The sequence below is a fragment of the Pagrus pagrus genome, assembly GCF_965226575.1.
Source record: "Pagrus pagrus genome assembly, chromosome: 6".
Lineage (NCBI taxonomy): Eukaryota > Metazoa > Chordata > Actinopteri > Spariformes > Sparidae > Pagrus > Pagrus pagrus.
Genome location: NC_140190.1, coordinates 29687191 through 29714019, shown reverse-complemented (window position 1 = coordinate 29714019; position 26829 = coordinate 29687191). Strand labels below are relative to the sequence as shown.

At 40.0% G+C, this 26829-nt stretch overlaps 1 protein-coding gene across 2 annotated transcripts; it reads right to left on the bottom strand.

Annotated features, from left to right (window-relative positions):
• On the bottom strand, positions 1-26829 carry LOC311258997 (regulator of G-protein signaling 8-like). 2 transcript variants are annotated; one of them, XM_084355777.1, is made up of 5 exons: positions 26557-26829; positions 11984-12097; positions 9458-9519; positions 2705-2871; positions 1-2404 (listed from the first exon to the last, which is right to left on the bottom strand). In XM_084355777.1, exons 2-5 carry the CDS (start codon positions 12082-12084, stop codon positions 2210-2212), a joined length of 525 nt encoding a protein of 174 aa, XP_084211903.1. In that variant the 5' UTR covers positions 12085-12097; positions 26557-26829; the 3' UTR covers positions 1-2209. The 2 variants fall into 2 exon arrangements, with proteins under 2 accessions (XP_084211903.1, XP_084211904.1); XM_084355778.1 differs by having other exon boundaries at positions 11984-12094.

The window sequence follows — 26829 nt, the reverse complement described above, 5'->3', positions numbered from 1 at the left end:
TATAGATGCAGATTCCTTTTTAATCACAAAATTTAGAGGGAGAGGGAGGTTACATTCATGTGGAACACAGCAACATACAATATAGGGTGATATGTTGTTCAGCCAGTTATGTTGGGTTCGGCCTTTTCAGTACACATGCAGTAAAGAAAATAAATGTCTCCGGAAGAGTGCATTTCAGGAAATCTTTTCAGTCAACCTGTTTAAAAATGAGTGCAAATACTGAGGGAGCACAGTTCAAACACATCGGTCATTTTGTGGACATAATCTACATTTAAGTCGTTTTTTGCAGTCATTTCATAACATACTGTACAAGTAGAGAATATATAAATATTTATTCAGTATTGCATCATGCTGAAAATTATTTTGGAAATTTGCACACGTTTCTATGGGGGTTGGGCTTGCTTTTAGTTCACTGCTTGAATGCTTGGGAGACCAATGTTTAATCTTCAGTTTAATGAAGCACTGCCTACTGATTATTAACAGATGAGTTATGTAATCCAGCGCAATTTCCATTTGAGTGTGCACTCCCAAATTTCATGCAAATAATGAGTCATTTTGTCAAACTGTCCGATGAAACGGATTACATTTAATAATGCCTCTGGTACTGATAGCACGATGACATGACTTTAATTAAATCTAATTGAAAAGATATGAATGATAAATTACAACAGAATCCTGGCCCGCCTCAAATGATTGGTCAAGCAGGATGTTTAATATAGAACAAGTTCAATGACAGCAGATTTTCACGTCCTTCAGCGAGAACTGAAAGCAAAGATGAACCCAACCCTTCATTATACTGCACATTTAAAGTCACATAGAATACCTGGAATAGTTGACAATACACAGGATTATGTAGCTATATCAACATATAAGTGCAATCTAGTTTGGCACAGTTTCAGATATCAAGTGTTCACTCACTTCATTGTTCGTTGTAAACACACAAACTACCACAACAGGTCTAGTCACCTGCGTACGACAGTGTCTATTTCACAAAGAATAAGTAGGGATAGTGCTGGGTGACAAAAAGATACTTATCTCAGTATATTTCTTTCTTGCTGATGGAATTAAAATCAACTCTACATTTGGTCAGGCATTGGCTGTGTTCATCAGTTTAATTGCCAGCCAACTGTACTGAAATGGAAAGGATGGAAGGTGTTTTATGATAAAGTGTGGTAGCTTCGAAAAAAGTGGAATTGTGATTCAAAATGGTGTGGAAAAAGAACGTTAAGGGTGTTATTTCATTTACTTCACGTCTGACCAAATAGATAGCACATCGATCAGTGGAAGGCCCTAGTAAAGACGGCTAACAGCTAATATCAGTTTAATTATGAGCATTACCTAAATCATGAAAAATTTGGGATCCTAGATATTGAAAACAGAATATTTTCTACCCTGTAGTGGCTGAATTAGGCCCAGGGGCCCCAGTTGGTCAACCCTGACCTAAATGGTTCACAATCAGAGAACCTGTCTAACAACAGTGGGACTTTTTTCTGAAACTATTTTTTGAGAAACTGATGACAATAAAGTGCTCCAAGATACAGGACATTGAAAATTTAAGGTTTAAGTACCCACTGCAATTATTGCTCCAAATTGAATATTTCTATCCGATATGTTTTATATATCTTGGGATATGCAACTGAATTGAAAACCACCCTCAACTCCAACATAAAAAGTTTATTCTAGAGCCTGAAGTCTAATTATAGCAGCTGTAACTCCAAATACATCTTTAATAACAGGAAATTATTTTACGAGATCAAAAACTGGTCTTTCTTGCTCTATTCAACAATTCTAGTTTAAAATGTTTTTTGTATGTAAATGTTTTCAACCAGTACAGATGTTAATGACATGGCGAATGGCTGATTTCTTATCAACCATTTCAAAGAAATCAATAGTGAGAACGGTGTGTGCTGTGATAAATATTTATGGCATGATATAGTCATTTTATTGACATGTCACCCAGCACCAAGTAGAGGTAAAATGATTAGCTCATCCTCATCCAGTCTCCTTCTCTGTACTGTACAGTGCTGTGCACCAAGACACGTCTTTCCTAGAGGGGTTGCATGCATGGAGCTGGTGTAGACAAAGGAAACAGTCAAGCATGTCGTCCCATCCTTGCAGATTCACAGTATTCAGAAGATGTCAAAGGGTTAATGGATGATTTACAGTGCAGGTCCAGTTCTATGTCCTCCGTGGTCTTCATCACATCCGGTCAAACAGACCTCCGCTGGCCTTGTGCATTCGCCCTGTTGACCATATCCTGGTACATCTTGGACCTGAGGAATCGTGGGTAGGAGTCTTTCTCCATGAGGCTGTAGACTTTAGCCTGGACTTCGTTGAAGCTGGTTGGGGTCGGATCCTCCAGGATCTGCTTGGTCTTCTCCCTGGTGCGGTAGTCAATGTTTATCTGCCAGGAAATGGAGAAGGTCACTCACATTAAGTCAAATCATCATACACATACATGGTGACACTGGCCCTGATTTCACAGAGGTTTAAGTCACTTTTATTTACTGTACACTTCTTGAAGTGCCTCTAGTGGGTTGTGTCTGTCACACACACACACACACACACACACACACACACACACACACACACACACACACACACACACACACACACACACACACACACACACACACACACACACACACACACACACACACACACACACACACACACACATACACACACACACACATACACACACCTCTCTTGGTGCCTGGATATCGATGAATTCCTTGAAGATCTTGTTAGCTTTAGACACAAGCTTGGTTGAGCTCTTGATTTTTTTGTACTCCTCGCAGGCCATCCAAAACTCAATATTTTCGTCACTGAACTCGGTCTTGAGAAATGACCGGAAGGCAGCCAGGCCATCTGGAAAGGACAAAAAAAAGATTAGGACCCTTAGGGAGGCTAAAAACAACAAAACACTTCAAAAACATGATTGATACTGCAGCATAGCACCTATTTCTGTGTAGTGGCTGAGAACTCCCTCTTCTATGGAGGTTCTATTTTTCCTTCAACATAAGGATGCTTAATAATGTGATAATACCCCTCATCCTATATTGACATATTTCCTGTGCGTACACACTTGTGTTCCCAGAAACGGGACCGGCTCTCATGATTAGAACGCAAAACAAATCGGAACAAAATACTCCCACAAAGAGTTCTTTTTTTCCTGTCTTCATCAGTCAAGATAAGTGATCAATTAATGTGCTCCCCACTGATGATAACATGGAGGAAGGGCATGTTTTTTTTTTAACGGGCTCGTGTCACGTTGACATGTTATTTCCACCCCTCTCATTTCTGATGTTTACCTAATAAATCTGGGCAGAGCAGAGTGGAGGCCCATCTGTGCATATGCAACAATATTACTCATCCAGAAACACACATACAAATGAGTGTACAACACAACATGCAGGTTTAACCACAGGGATAACCACACACACACACACACACACACACACACACACACACACACACACACACACACGTTTGTTTGCAGAAGTCCCCAAATAACTGTGTCAACACAGTTTCTTGCATCGAGAGCAGCATCAGACTTTGGACACGAAACAATCATAGGTGAGGTGCCATATTTGTCTTAAGATCAGTACTGTGTGAGAAAGTGTGTTAAAAGTGTTCCCATATATTACATCTGGTTTGGCATCCCAAGACTGAAAAGATGAAAGTATTCTGATTACTCTAAAATAGCTTTACAAAGCAACACAACCATGTTTTGATATTTGATACTCAATAAAACGACAAAGATTAAACTATACCATTAATCCTTATACTTCTGATCAAATGGTTTTTGGATTTTACTGTGAAAAAGCATCATACGGGGTTCTTCATGCATGGTCTTATGTAGGTCTTCAATGAGTTACGTCAGTCCTATGCCCTACATATGAGAGTAGTTTACAAATCAGCTGACGCGCCAAATGGTTTGTAACACAAAACCATCTGGCAAGTCGTCCTTGGAAACCATTTGGAAGAGGACAGGCGCTTTCAAACAAAACTTGGCAGGTGATTGGACGAACCATCTGTATATCAACGTCCACCAAATAAGAAGAGTGAAGACATGTTTTCCATTGAGAAAAGTGAAGCATTTAGTTCTGTTCTTTAATCATCTTTCTCCATGTCAGATGTAAACGATGCTATAGCAGCTATGCTAACCTCTTTAGGAGCCACCAACTGTTACATCTAAATCACAACTGTAGCTGCCAATAGATCCTCAAAGGATACTGATTGCTCTGAAACAATGTGGTTTGTACACAAGCACATAGTCTACATAAATCTACATAAACTGACTTTAAACATCTCCATAAATAACTTTTTTAAATGAATGGTCTGTTTTTGTGGCATGTGTACTATCGAAAAAACACATCAGATATTCTTATTCACTCTTTTAGCTATGTGTTTGGTCTCTACGACGTCTTAATGTGAATTAGACGTAAAATTTTCTGACCAGACAGCTGAACAGAAGAGCTGCAAATTCAGTTGACAATGTGTAGGGTCCATCACTTTGAGCAACCCCTTTCACATTGCCATTAAATGTTAGTGTATAATACTTCTGACGAGTGTGTTGAGTGCATTTCAATCCTCATAAAACATTGTTGCTAGCAGTCTTCTCCACTCCATGTCTTGGTGTAGTGCTATATCCGTTGGCACTCTACTCCCACAGACTGTTATTAGCAGATCGGGATCAAGCCAACAGCAGCAAGTGAATTATGCCACCTGTGTATCTGTGCCACTTGTCTTGCATAGCCAGAACGATCACCACAGCACGGTGACAGTGCAGGGGAACGGTCTGGCTGCACCAAATCTCATTCTGGTATCACGGGAAAGGTTCTGCTCCGAGGTTTCTCATTTTTTTCTCGCAACTGTCACCAAGTGCTTGCTCATGGGGAAAAATATTGGGTCTCTGTAAATAAATGAATCAAGGAGTATGGTTTAGCCCTGCTCAATTTGGAAAGTGTCATGAGATGACTTTTGTTGTGAACTGGTGCTATACAAATAACGACTGATCAATTGATTGAATAAAAGCTCTGGCTGTTTGCTTTTCTTTACATCAAACACATTGTCTAGGCAGGTGCCCCTGGCTGCAAAACAGTGTATGGGGAACTTGTTTTGCACAGCAGATCCTGGCATTAAAATGGCTAAATCCCAGCAAAAGAATAAGGTAACAGCTGCTAACTTGTTTAGGTTCGTACCGTTAGCTACTAAGTTTGTGTTGGGTAACTTTTATGATAACATTTTCAGCGTGTTTGGTGCTACCTCGGACAATGTTGTTGCACCTAGTGACTGGGATTTTTTAAAATGCAGATAGCAGAAGGAAGAGGGGAATGCCGCCAGACTATCATCCCAAAAAACTACAATCTAAAACCGGGAAACAGATGAAAAATCATTGCCCCATAGCACTTGTGGTTTAAAAAACAAAGCAACACGGTTCTGTTTAGTTTATAAGATACTTGTGAAAGTGAATATTTGACTGGATTTATGAGAGTTGACCCAAACGCACACAACGATTGGTAAAGTTTTAAGATAGCTTTTATTCAGAAAAGGACAGGGGGTAAAGGTCTGTAGCTCAGTAGGTGGATGAGGAGGTTAGACTGCAAGAACAACCGAGAGAGATAATTAAAAAAAAGTCAGAGTGAAGCTGGAGAGCAGGTTGACATGAACTTAGCAGTAAATGTAGCTGAGAAACTTTAAGTCAGTGCAACAAGGGAGCTTAATGAACTGACTGTCCAGAGACTCACGCTTAAATACATCAGAGCAATTAGGAGCAGCTGGGAGTAACGAGGACAATGTGGGGCAGCTGGAGCTGAGACATCACTGGGGACAATCACTGTGGCACTCTGGGACCAGCCAGGATGTTAATTAAAGAATACACTGTAGCTGTAAGCTTAAAACACTGTCTGCTGTTTTAGATTCTTCACTTCACTTCGTCACTCTGGATAACAGCTTTGGCTAAAATGCTCACTGTAGCCCTGACATAATATCAAAAGCCCTGTTGCCTGTCAACTTAACACAATGTTCTTTCTGCTAACGAGACATGTAACAGCCGACAGTGTTCTCAGGTCAGACCCCCAACACACACACACACAATCAGCTTTACACACTGAGGAATGACACTAAATCCACTAAGGTCTAAGTGTAATTCACTATCCCTCCTTTTAAATGAAATTAGGGCAAGGTGAATGCAGTATCCCATCAAGGGAACATTCAGTACCTCGGTCCTATTGCTTTGATATTGAATTATGTAATGTATTTGTGTTATGTGCCCATGTACTTGTTGTAGTTCACCTCTCTAATGCTCGGTCAATTGAAACAGGATACACAGGTGTATCACGCCTGGGGTCGGCCCTATTCTTGGCTCTGTGACAAACGTTGTTTTTCACGGGCGACATTAGCTTTCTAACGGTTATGTGTCAAACCGGGGTGTTATGTCATAACCTCGATTTGACCAAAACAAATAATGTTCATGCGAGGGCAGATTGTTTAGAGTTTTCTTTTATTGAAGTCCGGCTGTCTCCAACTCCATCATATCAAACAGCGTGTGAACCGAGGGCCTCAGCACTTTGATGACAGAACTGTGGGAAAAGTGGTTTTGTAAGCTCAGAGCAAAGCCTTGAAATGTAACTGTGATTGAGGACAAAACAAACAAATACTGAGTAGGTGTTTGTCTTTTCTACTTATTGGGAACAGAATTGAAGATAACTGAAATCTTAAAGAAAACAAACAAACAAACATAAACAAACAAAACAGGTGATCACAGTTTTGTTTCAAATCCTTTAAGAACAAAAATATGGGTTTGACATTAACAACTCAGAAATGTAAAAAACATCTAATTGCCAACTGGCAAGCAAAGACTTTGCAGTCACATCCACTTTCAAAGTCTGTCATATGTAAAAATCAAACACGCTTAAGATTTTTAAAAGGTAAAGATTTGCAGCAAATGGATCAGTTGTGGCATTTTTTTTGTTTGAGTTTGATGGTGCTTTGTCAGACAGCAAAATGTATCCGAACACTGGTTACATCAACGCTAGCATTTCCTCTTATTGCTGACATTTCACAGAAAAAATAATTATGATATTTAATTGAAAAAAATAATTAGCAGATGAACTGATATGAAACAACAGCTAGTTGCAGGCCAAGCTGAACGTGTTTCTTCACCAGGAAACATATGCTAGCAGTGGTTCTCTGCCCTGTCCTCTGCCGGTGCGTTATTACATGTACTGGTGCGTTACCACCACCAACAGTGGAGCATGGAATGGCGAGGCATGCACACACTTCATGTTTACATTGGCAGGAAGGTGTAGGTGTAAAGTACTTAACTGATGCGCATACTTATACAGCGAAAGTCTGCAGGGTACCTTTTAATCCGTCCAGTAATTAAAGCTTTAAACATCACGTGATGCACTAATGTTCTTATTCTATGGAATTTAGTCACTGTTTTTGATGACAGAAAATGAATGACTTGCTGCTTATTTGGATTTGGAGGTTAAAGACTTGTGACTTGACACACAATGACTGAAATGTGTTCATGTTCATATTATTTTGATTGAAAAAAAGAGTTCTTTTGTTTGATTACATTTATTTTACAGAATATCAGTAATTATTACACTTATTCAATTAATTGTTATACTTTTTGAACAGGTTGGATGAATTGGTCACCAATATCCTTATTTGAGGTACTAATGCTGCATTCCATTGCAAGTCGGAAGTCGGTATTTCCGAGTGTATTTTCCGACTTCCATTCTAAATGCGTCCCAGTGTATTTGCTTGGGAAAACATGGACACCCCGCAGCAAAGGGATGTTTGTATGGAAAGTCTGTGAACTTCACAAGCAGCTACAGCAGCTGATTTATCAGATAAGGGCAGGAACAGAGACAGGAGGAGTCGCCTCCCTCCTCATGCTCACAAAGACTTCTATCAAGCATAAATTCAACTGAGTGGAAGTGAAAATGGCAGCTACAACCTTGTTGTGACTGCACGTTTCACAAACCCTACATTAAGTGAAAAGCAATGAAAAGATAAAAAAAGTATGGAGCTTGCCTGAGTGTCTGACTTGGATGACCGTTCCATTACACTTTTACACTTCTGTGTCCGAGGTCATTTTTTTCCGAGTTCCATGTACAATGTAATATAGCATAATACTGTATCTTTTCTCTTTATAAAGATCAGGACTTGACTGTCCTTAACTAAGAACTCAGCTTGTCTTGACACAACCTGTGACTTGAACTGACTTGACTTGCCCAAGAAAATTCAACTTGGTGCTCACTTGATACTTGGACAAAATGCTTCACCTGTCAGTAAAATAGTGAAATGAAGCTCGTTCGATCAGGAAGACTATCTTTTCATTCACCTCTCTCCCTGCTCCCTCCATTCACCTGACATGGGCGTTTCTTCATGTACTCTCTCTCCATTTAACCAACCAGATTCTGCCTCGAACACTATCAGCCAATCATGTCTCTGCTGTAAAACTTAAAACTGCTCTCCTTTCTGCTGTCAGCTTTCATTTCAGGCATTTCTTGCGACCCTCCTCCACCCCATCCTCCTCCAGCTCTTCATCCAGTGGCCAAAGACTTTCTCATTCTCTTTGTACACATGGCAATAAATCTGCATGTTCACCCGAGTCTCTCCTGGTTGAACTGTATCTGGCTCTGTTATCCTTAGTTTCAGCTTTGGCACCTGTTGAGCCCTGTATTTGTCTCTATTGATGAAACCTAGAAGTTCATTTTCACTTTACAACAACTTTTTGCCCACGTTGTTATGTTTTTACTTGTTTTCCAGGAAGGTGCAATCAGAGTTTTTATTTCAATCATACCTGAAATTATACCAAGAGGAACACGTCTTAATCTCCTCGCTTCCAAATAAGTAGTTTTCTTATTTACAATTACTTACAATTTACAGTTTATTAATCCAAAAGCACAGTTTAAGAATCGGAGCACACCGGTGGCACATTTCTACATCAATATATTAACATGTGACCTTCTGGACCTCAGTAAAACACAAACATTTTTGAGTTTTCATATCAGGTAAATGTTAATTTTACTCAAAGTGGAGCAAGACTATGTGGTCAGTATTTCTGGTGAAATCCCACAAGGTGGATGTGCCCTGAGTCCTGTCTGTTCAGTGAGTTTGATGCCTCTGATGTTACGTCACACAACTTGTTAGCAGTTAATAAATGCGTGACCCGTTTGTGCAAATGGATCTCTGTGAGTGGGTCTGTGCTAGTGTGTATTTGGTCCAAGGGGAAGGTCACAGACAAGTGTGTGAGTCATTATGCTGTAAGGAGTCAACACAGAATTGACAACGTTACATAAGATGGGCTCGGAGGGGAGGAAATTGACTTGTCAATTTGACTGAGTATAAAATAGAAACTATCAAAGAAACAGGAAAAGGCTATTTTACCACTATATTAAGGTGACTTGTGCAGAAATAGAGAATGTCTACTTACATTTGTGAGAGAGAAGATGATCAAATGATTCTGACCACCGAACCACCTCGTCGGTTGACACTCTGAAGGAGAGAAAGCCGAAGGAAAGTGCATGAGCATGATGCGAACCAACCGCTGTAATTTCATGCATTTTTAACACTAGATGGTACTGTATATATTATTGAAGGGCAGCAGAATTTAATGTATGATTTATCCTGTGCTCACAGTTGTTCTTCCGCTCAGGAGGAGGCACAGGATAGAAGAATAACAATGTCCGACATCTCATTTTAATGCTCTCTTATGAAGTAGTTAAATCACGAGGGGATAACACAATATCTCAGAGATTAAAGAGACACATTAACATTATTGTACCGCTCCACCTTGGTAGATAGTATATGTAACAATAGGAAAGGTTATGAAACAGGTTTTCTGAAAACAATAATAATAATAATAATAATAATAATAATAATAATAATTTATCTTTCAGTTTTCAAACCTTTGCAACAGCTTCTCCTCTTGTAAGTTTGATTTTGGGTTAAACTTTGCATAGAAATGGTTGCACAGGTTGACAGATGGCGGGAAAACCGATTTCCTTTATTTGACTTTAATCTACCACCCATTTGCAAACTGACTTGGGAATATAGCGTCGGGTCAAGGCATTTTTTTAATGTCACCGTTATCGTGAATAAAAGCAACACCTCTATACTGTTCGTATTGATAATGTGATGTCATGCTACACAACACGTGCCTTCTGTTAAACAGATCTCTGGTCTCTCCTCCCTCACATTCTTCACATATTTCACACTCAAAGGTTCTCCTGCAACACTGAGATAGACATGGTGCTAATGTATTTTCAGTCATGTAAATAGATAGATTAGAATAGATTAGTCATGAACATGTATATCATGGCAGTCTTCAGTTCCAATGATTTCTACAGCGCTCATGTTTCTGTGATGCAATGAGAGGAACACAAACTACTTTGTCACAAAAACATTAATTCTTGGCCATTTTCACCTCAATTAGGTTGATAGCCACCTACAAGCTTCTGGTTGTCCTCTGGTTGAACTTTTAACCACTCCTCTTGATAGAATCAGTGAAGTTCAACTAAATGTGTAGGCTTCCTAGCATGGACTTGTTTCTTTAGCACAGTCCACATGTTCTTGATGAGGTTCAAGTCAGGACCTCCATTGTAGCCTTATTGACTCATTCCTTTACCACTTCTGATGTGTGTTTCATTTCATTGTCCTGTTGGAACACCCAACTGCAGCCAAGAGCCAATCTTCTGCTGATGATTTTAGGTTTTCCTGAATAATTTGGAGAAATTCCTCCTTCTCCATTATTCCATTTACTTTCTTTAGAGCCCCACAGCATAATACTACCAGCACCATGCTGCACAGTAGGTATGGTGTTCTTGGGGTTAAAGGCCTCACCTTCTCTCTCTCCTTCAAAGATATTGCTGCTCATTGTGGTGAAATGGCTCCAAGTGACTTTCCTGACTCGTTCAAATGAATAATGTGCTCTTTAGGATCACTGCTGAGCTCTTTAGACTTTGCCCCACTGTAGTGTTTGTGGCTGAGTCTAATGGATGTATCAAACAAGCCCAGAAAAGTCACCAGCTGTTATCAATCAGAATCACTCAGAAGAAGTTAAGAGGCCATGCTACAAAGACAATTTGATTCACACAACTTTCTATAATCAGCAAAATTGATTGTTCAGGTTACAGTATGCATAGTTTTGATCCAGCAGATTTGGTCACATTTTCAGAAGATCTATAATAAATTAATTACTGAACCAAACTTCATCAATGTTTTTGTGACAAAGTAGTTTGTGTTCCAATCATTTCATCACAGAAAAATGAGAGCTGTAGAAATCATTGCAAATGAGGACTGCCATGATATACATTCTTCCAGTGTATGTAAACTTTTGACCTCGACTATATGTTGCACGTGCAATGCAGGAATTTGTGTGTGAATGAATAGAAATACCACGGTAGCACCTGTGTAGTACAGCTTTGCAATATGTGTATGAGGTGTGAGGTGAGGGTGTGTGTGCTTGTTTGTGTGTGAGGGAAACTGATAGCGCATCTCTGTTCTTGTGGGTAGTTATGGTCTATAGTGAGACAGTGAGACAGCGGCGGGATGCTGATGACAGATGTCGTGATAAAAATGCAGCGCAGTGATGATTCAGATATTTCATATTTGAGATAGCCTTGCTATTTATTTTTATATATTTTTCATTTACAAGTCTTGATTTGAAAAAGTAAAATTGTATCATGCAAATGTTTTGGGTATGATGAACAGCAGAAGGTTGAATTGCTAATCCATGTTACTGGCATGGGGGTTGACAGGAGGGCATTATATGAGATTGAAAGTCACACTAAAAAACTAATGAAATAAATCTGAAGAAATGAAAAGTGTGACAAATTAAAACTCTAAATGCAAAATGTGGCATCCGGAGAACTCTTTAACACAACAGAAGCTTGAGTTTTCTTTTGTTAAAAACTTGTAGTCCCACAGAAGCAGACACAGGATTTTTTGGCAGACTCACTTCAGACACCTGGCGGTTGTCTCGTGGGCAGGAGGCAGGAACTCGGAGAAGTCACTGTAGGAGTCAGATTTGTTGGACAGGCAGCCTAGTCTGGTCTTCATGGTGCTAATCCTGCTGAAAAAACACACAGAAGACAAAATGTTTTCTTCTGACTGTATATCTCAGCGTACAGATACAAACCTGTGACAAAGAAAATATATCTTATGTCTTATGTAAGCGGATGATGATTCATGTGTAGGTGCAAGGTTGTGACCTGTAGCTTGTAGGCTCCGAAAATAGAGATGTGGAAAGAACTGTGATCATCAGCAGGAATTTAATGAACTGAATGCATGAAGGTGCATTAATGTGAACCCAAAGCATAACTGGAAAATAGCAAATATGTCATAATCAATTTCTCTGGATAAGTGAAGGTCAATGAGATAACAATGCTGAATGCTTGTATTTGTTCCTGTTTTCAGTGACTGCAATACACATGAAGAAATGCACCTAACTTGCATCATCAGAAATATTCTTCAGCTGTTACTAAGGCGGCTAATCGTATGTTTTAGCTTCATGTAGCTGGGCTGCCCCTTCAGATATTTAGACTATGCATCAGTTCTTAAATGTTGTTGGGAAACCTGATGAACAAACTGATCGTAAGAAACAAGATGCGGAGAGGCCGACTGACATGACTGGATGTAGACGACAGGTGCAACTCCATATGCAAGAAGCTGATTCAGTATGGGCTCTGCCTCATTCAGAGGGAGCTTAAACATCCCTGATAGTCAAATTCACATCCACTCAGGGTTTCTTGTTTGATTGCAGTTTGCAGACTTTAAGAAAACCCAGAACAATTCATGACTGCAACTAAGTTACAGAGGCTGCGACATGGAGGCAGCAGTCTCTGATAATCTCACTGACATTATCCAGCTTTAATTCACAGTACGCTTTGTAGCACTGTGCTCTCTATTTATTTATTTATTTCTACAGATGGCGAATAGAGAGATGCTCCACTTCTCAGCTTATTTATTAGCATGAAGTACAAGCAGTTAGGTTAATTTATTTGTTGGTTATGGAAAGTAGGATATGGAAAACAGCCCGTAAAATGGCCAATAAATATATATAATGATGATTGAACAAAAACCCCACTCAATTCTTTTAAACTTAACAAATTGAATGCACTGATATGAGCCACATCTCCATCGTTCGTCACAAGCTGTCCCATCTCATTTGTACACTGCTGCTGTCATGTACTGTTTGTCAATGTTCTGCCTCTGGGACACGTGGGTCACTCCAGATGGGGCAGGGCTGTGAGGATGCTCCATCAAAGGTTAAACATTTCTGTAAGAGTGGGTCTATTTCACAGGAAAAAATAATAAAACATTGGATGGTTAGACGGACGTTCATAGAATACATTCACATAAAATCCTAGAGATATGAGAGTGGTATCCATCTTCTCAAAGCAAATAAGAATTTTTTCCCCCAGAGCAGTTGAGTATTCTTTAAATAGGGAATTGAGTTAAGTTATTCAAAAGCTCCGTTTTCAGTGCGTACTGAAGGCCCAAAAGCATCGAAAAAGCTTAGTTTTAAGAAATACCCGTGTACGTGTCTACAAGGTCTTAATCAGGTAACCCGACTGAGATCAATGAGATATTTTGCAAGAGAGACCTGAGTACTGCAGAGAGAGAGAAAAACAAACAGCCAGACAAAACAAAAAAAGACAAGAACATAGGCAGACATAACAAAAGCAAATATATAAAAGTGAAATGAGACATCAAGTTTTAAGATTCCCTAATTTGTTCTATTTATAAGATGCAAGGAGAAGGCTGTGCTATCAAGCCACTTGCGGCTGGCTCCAAAAGCGAGTCAATAGAGATGGAGCGCAGTGAAGTCGTGCTCACCACAGCGGGCTCAGCTCTGCTAGCAAACAAAAGAAAAATACCTAAATGCTGCTGTGTGCTGGATGCACTAAATAACCAAGAACCGAGCTGAACAGAACTTAAAAGCTGCCGCACTGGAAAACTGAGCCATTAACAAAAGTAAAGTAGATACAGGCATCAGCATGAAGACGCATATTGCCTTTCAGAAACCTGATGTCACGGAGTAAAGGTTCATATTTATTGTAGTCCGTGAGCTACACAGTCCTGAGTTCTGATCTGGTGGTTTAAAATTGTAGAAGGAAAGTGATAAACTGCGGATATCTACACAGGAGAACTTTATAACAGAATAATAATAACAGAATCTAGTTCTCTTTTTGTTGCTTGTGAGGACCAGCCTACTTTTTCATGTGGTACACCGTTATTAAGATGATATTTATCTCCTGTAGTGAAACACAAAGACCAAAAATAAGCTTAAGTCGAGAGAGCAGAGTGTAAAGGATAACTCCATAGTTGAGCACAGACTTGATGGTACAATCATTTTCCTGTCCTCACGACAAAAACGTGCCTCATTCTGATGGAAGAAACCAATTTTCTGTGGCAGATTTGTTATATAAGACCCTCTGAAGAAATCTGATGGATGAAGATAATTTAGGACAGCTTGTGTCTGTCTTTTCATCCACGCACATTCAGTCAAAAGTCCCAATTTCACGAGTTCTTTCCTTTTACCTTATCTCTTTGAGTGCAGTAGTGGAGTTGCAGCGGTGGATTGTTTTGATGCTTGGACCTGGAATTGGGAACATTGCGTGAAATGTACTGTTCATTAGCCAACCGAAGGCCATTTGTTGGAATTAATGAACTTCAAAGTGTTGTGTCCTCCATTCACTGCTGTCTGGTTGTGGTGTTATATTTATGTGTGTGAGTCTGTGTGCATAAGAGACGGCATGTGCATTTGTGTTTGGCTTGGACCAATACATCAGCTTTCTGATATTGCCTTTAAATGAAAAGTAAATGGCAGTTTCCTTTGCCATCAAATGTGAGTATCAGAGAGGGAAACAGGGAATTTACATAGAGAACATTAGACTGAAAACATGTCTCGAGGCATTTGTTTTGGGTTTAGTGGAGAGTTACTAGCTCACATGCTCATACCGAAGCTTTAATCAATCGAGAATAAACACGAGGAATCACAACCCTGAAGTTATTGCAGCTTCTTTCCGGTGCAATGTGGATATGATGCTTCCTGCCCCAGAAACAGCCTTGTTATATACCAGATGTTATTTATAAAACAGATGCACTGGACTGGAAGAATAGTTTGTCGTCTGTGTGAGTCATAATCTGAAGGTGCACTTCATTTGTTAATGAATAGCTATTTTCAGAGGGGTTTGCAAAAAAATGGCCAGAGGTATTTTAAGTATGGCAGACTATGTACAGAGTGTGGGTTTACTGAAGTTCACCAGTGAGGGTCGAGTTCTACGTCAGATTTCTCCACAGACTAATGGAAGGTTTTAAAAGAACATTGTTAGGATGACTTTCTCACACAATGACATCAGTAATGCAAACACCACTAAGACATACACGAATAGTAAAACATGATACACTGCTGATTTTAGACCTCTACAGCAAGGGAGGCTAACGATGTAAAGTTAAGGATGAAATGCAAACAAAAGGTCCCACAATTTACAATATTTTGATGCGTTCCTCCTATGTAGAGCATGAGTGTGTGTAACACACTGTGCAAGTGAAAGTTTGGTTAAGGTTGGTGGCTGGAGAGAAGGTCAGGGGATCACTGAATGAATTAATTTGATACATCCTCTGGGGAACATGATTTTTCCCAGCAAATAGCTTATGTACAAAGTTATTAAATTGGCTTTAGCATGGAGAAAAACACCAAAAAACCCCCCCAAAAAACATTTAGTAGCTGCTCTGGAGGTTATGATTGTATCATACAATCATGAATCACCCAACTGCACTGTGAATTTAAAAGTTGATTTACTTCAAAAAAGTCAGGAAAGCGATGATCAAAGAACTACCAAGTAGACTATTACATTTCTGTTGTACGAGCTAAAAAGTTTTAACAACTTCAAATGATCAGCCTACTTGGTAATTACATTTTTTTTTAAGTGAAGTCATTCCGTCAGATATTACAATGTGGGAAACTCCATCTGTTAAGCAAGAATGAACAAAAGCTCCAGAAAGGTGCTGTTTTTTTCTTGTTTTTTTCAATTAGGATTTATCCTCTGAGGACCATGAAAATCCTGTTCTGGCTAGTAGATGCAGAACTCTGTTGGTCTGGACCAAAGTGATGGATGGGACAGTCCAACTGATCAATATGCAACTCATATTATTCTCTGCAATCAAAATTAATTTTAATGTCTGTTTCTCATATATATCGCCTTAGCTAGAATATATTTTCATGTATCTTCCCTTCATTATTTTATGTCTTACATAAGCCCATTTGATTTGCCTTGTTGTGGAAAGGTACAGTACAAATAAACCTGAGTAGAGAGCTTTGCCCTTGGTGTTGGACAAATTCCACGACTGTCTGATGCTTTTTTTAGCTTTTCTTCCTTCATGTGGTGCCATTATGTAGGGACCACCTTTCATGGATCGCATAACCAGATAGGTAGCGATAAGCAAAATTTTGAGGTTATTTCACGCAGATTGTAAACGCATCAACATGTCACTGCCAGACTACAATTCGTTCTTTGAATTCCATGTGAACTCGTCTTGCCTTCAATTTTTATGTTGCATGCACACATTGTCATGCAAATATTAAATAAAGGCAAACTGACAAGCAGTTTTATAACAATTATATTGGAAATGCAAACCAGCCTTTAACCATTTATCATGGTTGAATTTGTATGTGTGTCAGCATGTGCCTCTTCTTTATTTAGAGCAGAAAAAAGGTCATCGAGTGAAGCTGATGAGGAGAGACGTGGGCGTATGATACTGAAGGTTTGGCACACACCGAACAGACTTATCAATAACTGACCTCCTCCCCCTCCTTATGCCTTCTGTCTGTCCTCGCCTCTCTTCCTCTCTTTTGACAAATTTATCTCTCTGGCTGTTGTGAGCTGCATTCTGCGTCTGCAGTGTGGTGCAGACACGTGCTGCCGCTGAGCTATTTATAAAAATCCCTGACAAATCCATGTAGTCAGGAGGAAGCAGTGCATGTTCTATTCAGCCATGCAGCAAGGCCGACTCCTGGAGGAAAGAGGCTAAAAACGGCAACAGCACTCTAATGTCTCAGATATACACAAGTACGCCTCATGAATCTTAAAGTACAGGCAACATCCGCTAGACCTCCGCTATGTGAGGTGCCCGTTGGGGTTGCTGGATTAAGAAGTAAAAATCTAGATCATGGAAGTTGTGTCTGTGTGTGTGTATGAACATCTCCTTTGATGTTACCTAACTTGGTGCAATGCAGGTTTTCACATTTCCCTCCATGTCCTCATTTCTGGCAGACAGACAGACGGGTGTCTTTCTGACAGAAGACACCTGGCAGTTCTATAGCTATGTGTAGTATTAGCTGAAAAGTAATCATTAAATGAGGGTTTGTATAGTAATGAATAGATGATATTTATCTAGGGCAAATAAAGATATTATCATTATTATTATCATTATTATCATTATTATTGTTATATTTGCCTGGTGCCAACAGGTAGACAGTATGTCTTTATAGATGTATTCTGTACTGTGATATAAATAGCTTGGTTACATATGCATGGATGCTCAGGAGCACATCTGCAGTGACGTTAACGTTGACGTTAAAAGCGAAAAGACAGAGACGATGTGTGTGTCATGTCTTCAAGTTAAAAGAAGATCTCAAGTACAGGTCAAATCCCTGCTCTCGCTCCGGCTGAGTGCAAGTAAAAATAGTAACCTGTCAAGTTGAATTTTGGGACAGTTTGACTTGCATCCACATATAGCAGGTCACGTTTTTGTCCTAAATCTGGGACAAGCTCCCAAGAAACGTCATACTGTTTTGATAGAGCGCTGTTTTTTGTACCGACACTTAACTTTTCCAACTTTTCCAATTTCCAAGTTCAAGTTCCAAGTCTACTACCACTTACACCTCTCATGTTCATATTATATGTATATGAGCTGATTTTCATGTCAGGAGGTGAAGAGGATTGTGGTAAACCCACTGGATATTTTTTACGAGAACAACTTCCAGCCACGTTACTGGCAACAAAAACAGATATTTTTGACAAGACGGCGGGAGACGTGTAAGTCACATTAGTGGCAGTTTGACTCCTGGCATTGGGATAATTTCCAGCCAAAAAACAAAACAAAAACTACCAACCAAACAAAAACGGAAGATTTCCCAGTCATGTTAATGGCAGCAAAACTTGATATTTTTCACGGACAGTCTGGATAATTTTCAGCACCAAAAACAAGAAAACATTACTCCCAACTCTGTTGCAGAAACATATATTGGCAACATTAATTCTAGTGATTGGGGGGGATTCTCCTACCTGTCAGTTTCATATGAAGCTTGCCAGGAGACAGTTTGCTAGCCAGACTAGCTGTGTTGATTGCATTTTGTCCACAGGTAGCCTGGCTAAGTACAATCCACCTCCCAGCATCTCTCAGATTCATTCAATCAACACATCATTTGTTTTCATAATGAGTGACTACAGACATGAGAGTAACATTAATCCTCTCAGCTAACTCTCTTAAATCCTGCAAATAAGTGTATTTCTCAGAATGCCAAACTAATCCCTTAAGTTTCCTTATTAACAGTTACATATGCACTCCAGCCCACCTACAGCCTCATTTATCAGTAGCCATCTCTCACGTATCCGTTAATTATATTAATTCACTGGCTTGGTAATTAATTCGCTCAGTCACTGTCAGCCTCTCTGCCCCCTCCACTTTTTCACAAGCACTAAAACAGGGTCACTCGCTTGTCTTGCACAACCACTGAACTGTGTCGGCTGCTTTGCTCCTGCGACACTGTGTGGCTGATTTGTTTCTTTTTATAGGAGAGCGCTGGCTCAAAAATACCCAACCAAAGGAATCATCAGGTTCCTCAGGGCCAATAACAGGGATTTTATTTATATGTTGGCTGTTTGCACACACACATAATACACTGTAGATAAAACATTGTATTGCTTGCTGTATCTTTGGGTCAGTCAGTCTTACAGTGAATAATGGAAAAAGCTATGAATATCTACTGTGCTGCATTTATAAAAGCGTTGATAAAAGAAACTAGAAGGGCACTCAGGGTGCAGATCTGCAGCAAGGCCAGTAGGTTAGCTTATTTCTATAAAATCATTATATTTAGTCATTACTGAACTTTACCTAACCTGATGGCCAGATGGTTTGTTACACAGAACCTTATGGAAAGTGCTGCTAGGAACTGGAAATGGGAACTTTTATAAAATACTTGGCAGGTGATCAAGAGAATCATCTGTCTATCAACAGGTCAACTATCATCAGGTTCTATTGAGAAAAGCCAGTGACATTCTTGCCTTTCTTGCAAAAATAATATATTCTCCAGTTCTGATATAACAGAAGCTGTACATGTAGCAGCAGCTATGCACAGCTTTTGGGGGAACGCAATTGTTGCTTTCAGTCACTTCTCTAACTCGTCATCACGCCTAAACCACTATCTGCCGTCTCCAGCTGCCAGTAGTTCCTCAAAAGATACTGATTGGTTCAAACCCTGTGTGCTTGAACAAAAGCTCATAGCTTGAAAACCTCTGCTAAAATTCTACAAATTCAGGCCAGTCATTTTTCTTTGATTCTTCTGACAAACTGAACCAAACACATTAAACCCCCTTAGCAGAGGAAACAAGCTGAGGCAGATACTGAACAAGCAACAGACAGGGATGTTTAAATGAAGGTCCCTCAAATTATGGTGTAATTATTGGCAAATGTTCCAACACGTGATCACATTCAGTGTGCAGTTTATAATCTCCATTCATCCTAAGAGCCCGTTTTAGCTGATTTTAGGCTGATAGAGATGCACTGTGACTCAGATCACAAGATATCCACAGATTCTGAGCAGCGATTCAATTTTGGCAAGTCCAGACATGTCCTTTCCCTCTCCACAGCCAAGTTGTCAGATTTGGGACTTGAGTCACAAAAGCACAACTGAGGTCTTGCACTTGTGTGTTTGCTTGTGTGTATTTGTGTGTACTCTGCCCTGAGAGCAGGAGCCCGACTGCCCACAGAAGTATGTGTCAGACTATCTGATGTGTTGCCACCATTAGAAACAGCAGAAGGGAGAATATTTATGTCCTTGCGGATGTCTGCTGTGCCTGACTGGTTCAGGTAGATTTCAGGACAGGATTCTCAACAGCACACTGCCCTGAGGAGCCGCTAGCTGCTACTCTGATGGAGAAACGCCTGCAGCTACAAACATCATCACTCTGACTCGTCTCCTCATGTCCACGTGTTGTTACGTTAACACATTGAATCAGTTTAATCCCTTTGAAAACATCTGCAAATGTGATTTTAGTCCCACATGTATTTTCTTTGAGCCACAGGACACTGGTCACTGCTGTACACAGAGTGCTGATGTGTCAAGGCCAGCTTAGAAAAAGCTTTCGGGAATATGGTGTTCAGAAAAATGATGAGAAAATGCAAAAAGACCTTGGGTCAGGGGTATAAACGCTGCAGATGCACATTAAACGTGCAGTTCGTAGATATGAACTGATATTAGAAGAGTGTGTTTTTTGCAGTTTATGCAGCGCCTTTTGAAAAAAGACACCGATTAATTACTTTTGTTTTGTAATTTTATATCATTTTAGTTGTACAGCATTATCTGATTTTATAAAGAGATTGTTTTTCCCCTTTTATCCTCTATTGTGGAGCAGCCTAAATAGTCTGTTTTGATAACAGTGCTATAAACTAAATCACTGATTATCTTTTGAAGATTTATAATAATATACATGCCGAAGCATCCCTGAGCAAGATGCTGAACCCCGAAATTGCTCCTGATGCGCAGTTGGCACCTTGCGAGGCAGCCTCTGCCATCAGAGGGCCCAGCGATGAGCTGGTGTCTCACCCAGGGGTGTACCCTGGCCTTCGCCCATTGATAACTGGATTAGGCCCCAGTAGCCCTGCAACCCCCCGAAAGGGGGGACAAAGCGGCAACACCCCGCGACCCGAACAAGGAATAAGCGGACATTAAAATGAGATGAGATTTATAATTATAATGGAGTTATTATCACTGATAATGGAGTACAGGTACTTGCGATGAATGAATGTACAGGTGCTATATATAGTCACAGCTGTGAGTAACAGTCACATGTACAGAGCCTTGTCGATGTGGAAGAATCCATAAAATTGCACTTTTCTGCTGTTCCCTTCATTGACAGAAATATACTGTATATAATGGTTACAAAGGTATAAGTAGTTATGAAGCAGCTAGACATATATATATATATTTTTTTAATAATTTTCTTTCTTTTTTTTCAGCTAGACATATTTTAACACGCAAACAGAGAGTTTAAAAAAACATGCTTATTCTGTCTTTGTGTGTATTTTGTGTTTTTGCTAGTAGGTTTCACACATCTGGCCACTGTTGTCCCAAAGAAAAAAAAAAGTGATAGTTAAAAATGTTTGTGGAATTTTATTAAAAGGAATTCAATTGTTTTGAATATTTAAAAGAATTTACTGTCAATTTCTAAATTATTTTTTAAGCTCTTGTTGTTGACCTCTAATCACAATAATATTCAAAATGTGGCCAGAATATTAGAAAACAATTCAGTTATGAATAATGGATAATAATAATGGTTCCTCCTATACATCCTGTTCCATAACTGTGCATTCCCTCACTCCTCTGAGGCCTCCTGTGATGACACCTGAGCACATTGCTCACTTCAGCTCTCTGATAGGTCAACCTGGGATAAAGCTTCCCAAGGGGCTTTTTTCAGCACGTAACACCCTGATACCATTTCCATCTACTTTCTACTCGTGTGGTTAGATTAATGTCACTCCCCCGTCGCGCTGCCCCTCCTCTTACCTATTTATTTTGTATCGGCTTAATCTGCGTCTAGTTCAAAAGCGTCAGCGGCTTATAATTTAATCTCCAAAAGAATAGAAGTGCACAATGCAGGCTTTACAGGGACACTGTACATTATATATCTCTGCAGCTTGTTTGGTAGCCTTAAAAAGCTTTGCCCATCTGCTCTACAAATATTACAATGTTTATATTTCTGTCCTCTTTTGACTGAGGTGCACTCATGTTCATTTGGATTAATGTCACTCTCCTGCCTGTGGGTGTTCTGCTGTTGCCAATTTTCTGTTTCAGACAACCCTGAACAAGTCATTAGTTTAATATATACAGGCACATTTATTTAATGCTCATTCCTGGTCAAGTATTATATACATTCTTCACATGAACAAATGATAACGCGAGCAGAGAATGGCAGTAGTAGCTAACCAAATTAAACAACTATTTTTAATTTGCTCTGTTTTTCTACTATGTTGTTTCATATTTACCCTTTGCATGTGTTAAACAAAGTAGAAAGAAATGTGTAATCTCTGGCTCAGTTGTGAGTCTGTGTTGATTGTCTCTATTCTTGATGTGTAAAGCCTTTGCAATAAGTAAGCAGCAGGTTTTGGGCACCTTGTGACACATTATTAATGAATCCTTCTTGATACAACAAATGAGTTCTGCTGATGAAGATTAAATGAGGTTTTGCTTATTAACATTGCCATCACTCTTGTGTGCATGAATGTGATAAGCCAGTTATGACATCATACGTTGTTTGCAAATTGCATCTAATTTGTTGTTGCAGGAGCGGCAGAGTACTTTACATCCATATTTTTAGTACCACTCAGTTACCTTATAAACGTAGATGTGTCTCTGGATTCTGATAGGTGATCCACAGAAAATGTCTGAGCTGATTGGCTCCAAAGCAGCAGCGGTCATTTAACCGGATTTACTGACTCGCCAACCACTCAGAAGGCTAATTCATCCTGGGCTTGACACCACAATAATCATTAGCGAAAGTATCATGAGTGGCCAGTGGACGAGCGCATTATCCACTGTGCAGACATGTCAATAGTAAGACGACGGATAAAGCAGCACTAATCATTCGTTAGCTACTTGGGGTGTATTATGGACTCATAAAGTAGAAGTGTGTGCAAGCAATCACCAATTAACACATCCAGCATAGCAAAATGAGCATTATTTGGAGTTTGGCCAAAAGTGAGTCCAATATTCATTCTCCTTATAGCTCTGTTTGTATACACAACTCAGCTGCTAAATGTTCCACTTTGTTTAACAGCCGGTCCCTGACTTTGTTCCTGTTCGTGCTGGAATGGCAGCATCATCTTTTTCACAAAAAAAACGCTGCTTGCTGCTGCTGGAAAGCCAGAGAGAGCAGCAGGAATGAATCTTACTGTGCAGCTTTACTGTTACTCTCAGTTAACTTTGTTAACTGAAATCAACCACAATTAATGGCAAATTTATAGAAACCCAATTAGCTATTCACAGCTACGGTCACAACATGGCACGCCTCCTGAAATCTTGATACTTTGTATGAGAAATTTGTAACGCATCTTTGCTTCCACCCCTGTCAAATCTCAAAACAGACTGTGCTTGAAGCTCTTCCCACTCTCACTCACCTTAGGCATAAAGGGAGGGCGAACAAAGCTTACCAGTCGTTGAACAAGTGTTTGACTCAGAGCTATGTCAGATTACACTCAAGTAAATCTGCCTGTCAGTGGCTGGACATGGACAGGACTATTAAAAGCACATGCGTGCCAGGGGTGTTCAGGATGATAAGGGCATAACACTGACTTGCATTAGCTTCTGAGAACATTTTGCTTGGTGATAGAATTAGAGCTTGTCATCAACTGTAGGCTATATCCACGAATGATGGGATGTGACTGGGCTGAATGGGCTTTTGTATGGTCCTGCTAAATTTAGTTCTTGGGGTAGTGTTAGGATAAGGACAGAATTAAGAATTAACTACCGACAAATTAATTGTGCTGTAAAGGGTAACTCCACCAATTTTACACGCTTTAAAACTGCTTCTAGTGATGTCACTTGGTGGTTTCATTGTGGAAAATGTAGGCGGCATGTTTTCAACGGACAGTTTAAAATCAAAAGATCAAAATTGTTACAGCAGAACCAGAGATATCACTCTGTCTTCCTTTTCGAAACCTGATTCCTTCATTACCCACAATGCAACCAAGTTACCTTGTGACATCACAGGAAGAAATTAATCAGATGCAGCTTACTCTGAAGCCACAAGTCTTACACTTGTTTTTTTTAAACATACACAGCAGTACTATCTAAGACCTGTAAAAAACACTTCAGCGTGGGAATTTGGTGGAGTTACCCTTTAATTGGGTTTGGCTAATGAGCTCTAACCAGCCAGTTAAATCTGGATGAGGAATAAACTTTACAGTGATGGAGGTATATTACTGTACAGCAACCCTGGAAGTAATTTATCAATTCTGTGGCTGATTGAAGAAAAAGCAAAATGGCTGTCGTTTGTTCATGAATACTCTGGTTGCACGAGCTAATCCTTTGTAAATATTTAGTCACCCTCATCACCATGTGTAATAAACCCTGGGATGCAGGTGTCTAGTGTTTCTATAATCAGGACCTCTGCTTTGTTCCCCTCAGTGCGACAGACTGAGCGCATGTCTCTTACCGCTCATCCTGCTTTCAGCCATTTATGTAATCAGTTTGTTCCAAGGATTTATTTTGCATTGCAAAAAAGTGGCTCCAATCCTAGGCCTGTGGCTCTGTCTACTAATAGCATTGCTCTTCAGTAGGATTTGGAACTGTACTGTCATAATGCATGTAGCAAGCGTACACCATCTTTCAGTGTAGAGCTACAGTAGTGCACTGGCTCATCACCACACATGGGGACAGCACTGCAGCTGACTGTGACAGTGGATCTCAGTGAAAAAAATAAAAAATTAGACTCTTGCATCTGATACATGCCTTGATTGTCAAAGTCCCAAACACAGATCACTTATCTACATCTGAGGTTTCTGCTGTCACCTGAACACAAAGGCAGTGAATAGAACTGCGATTGTGGTTCACAGCATTGAAAACATCTACAGTTGTCTCTCCTGAATCAATGTTCTGGTTAATAGTCCACAGAACTTGCTGTGAACACATTTTCACTAGATCCATGTCACAGATCCATATGAAAACACAATTAAATTAGATTTAATTCATTGTATTGGCTTTTATTTATTTTTTATGGCTTATATGTTTACATTCATATACAAAAATCAAAATGTGAAGAAATCAGATACTTTTTACACTTCGCTATAGTATTTTCCTGGCAAAACCGAAAAAATACAACCGACAACTTCTGATTTCAAGTTTCTCTCTTTAATCAAAGTATGATGCATTTAATTATCACCTGCGATCTGAGGTTGCAGTCCAGACAGACTCCAGTCAGCTAACAGGGCCAAAAGCTCCGCGGCTACCTGAGCTTCTTAGCCAACGTAACTAGCAACAGCTAAAGGGTGAGCAGCAGTTAGTCTGTTGATATTCTGATATTAGCTATGGTCAAATGCTGGCCATTTTCTCACATGCTACACCTATAAACTTGATCAGTTTGGTCTGCATCCATCATGTCTGCAGGAAAAGAAAACTTGCTTGGCTACGATCTAATAGCTTAGCCTCAGGTATTCGATGAGCTTGGCCTCTGCCTGCGCTGCAACTATTCCTCACAGCAGATGTTTCCAACGCTGCTTCATTTCCTCGGCACAGTAAGTAATTAAAGTAATTCCTAAACACAAACTACTTGTGTTAGTTCGAGAACATTACGTTAATACCACACTACTACTACTGCGTAGGTACAGTAGATGTTTGGCTAACTGCCTTGTAGTATTCCAAACATGATGGAACAATTCCTAAAGTCAGTCTAGCATTTAATCATGTGGTCAGTTATAGTTGACTATTATGTGCCATCTTAGGCGCAGCGGTTGCATAACCTTTGAAACAAGCAACAACTTAGCTGCACTGCAGTACTTGAAGCTAACGAAGCTATCGGCAGTAGCCAGCAGTAGCTTAACTCAGCACAAAGATGGAAAGCATGGAAATACAACAACCCTGGCCCTTTCAAAAGGTAACAAAATCCTCCTACCAGTACCTCTACTGCTCAATAATTAACACTTAATTGAGATATGATGAGTATCAGGTTCAATGACTAACACAAGTAGGGCAAGTAGGAGTGGAAGGGTTCAAAACTGAAACATCTGACTGGCACTCGTGTGGGCTTCAAAGACCTACTCCATCTTTGATAGCTCTGATGAGTGACATTTACTGGACTGAAAAGCCCTCAGAGCTTTCAGCATGAAGGGAGGGAAGGTGGGAGGGTGTGAACTGATTTTCAATAGTGCTCCCAGGAAATGGGACTGAAAGCATGCGTGAATAAGCAATCACTTAGGTGCAGACATTTGGACATGCAGCCTCACAAATTGTACACAAACGCCCATAAAATTAGCTTGATAAGAGGTAATAGGAGAACACTCTGGTATGAAGCTCGCGTCACTCTGCTGTACTAGTTTGTTTACTGTTGACAGTATTAGCCACATCACATCATCATCAACAACAACAGTGTTTTCCCTGATTTTACAATAAGCTTCCGTCCAAAGCTGCAGATAATAATCAGCCCCATGAACCATGAGGAAAGACAAAGACCAACATAATGCCGAGAGCTGTGTCCACAGCAGAATTATGCAACACTTTGTCATTTGAGAAAATGAATATGGATCATTTACCTTGAGTCCGGTGTGTGCGAGAGCTGCTAGACTCTTTCTTCCCCTTCTTTTTTGCCACTGCCTATCCCCAACGTGTGTTTTGGCAGAACGCAGCTTCCGTCGAGCCAATGCTGGTCTGTATTTGTATGAATCTGCACAGCTCAGAACTGAAGATATATCTAGTGTTTGTGATGCCAGCGAGTGGGAGCTACACGCGGCATGCTCAATGGTGTGAATCGTGGGGGGAGAGAGCAGGGGGGATGGATAGCGGGAGAAGCAGAGGGGGTGGAATCG

Bases quoted from the DNA above. Each gene is read 5' to 3' on its own strand.
- LOC311258997 (XM_084355777.1), bottom strand. From the start codon at position 12,084: ATGAAGACCAGACTAGGCTGCCTGTCCAACAAATCTGACTCCTACAGT. The intron at 2,872-9,457 runs GTAAGTAGACAT...TGTCCTTTCCAG, and splicing joins TCATCTTCTCTCTCACAAAT to ATGGCCTGGCTGCCTTCCGG. The intron at 2,405-2,704 runs GTGTGTGTATGT...ATTTCCTGGCAG, and splicing joins ATATCCAGGCACCAAGAGAG to ATAAACATTGACTACCGCAC.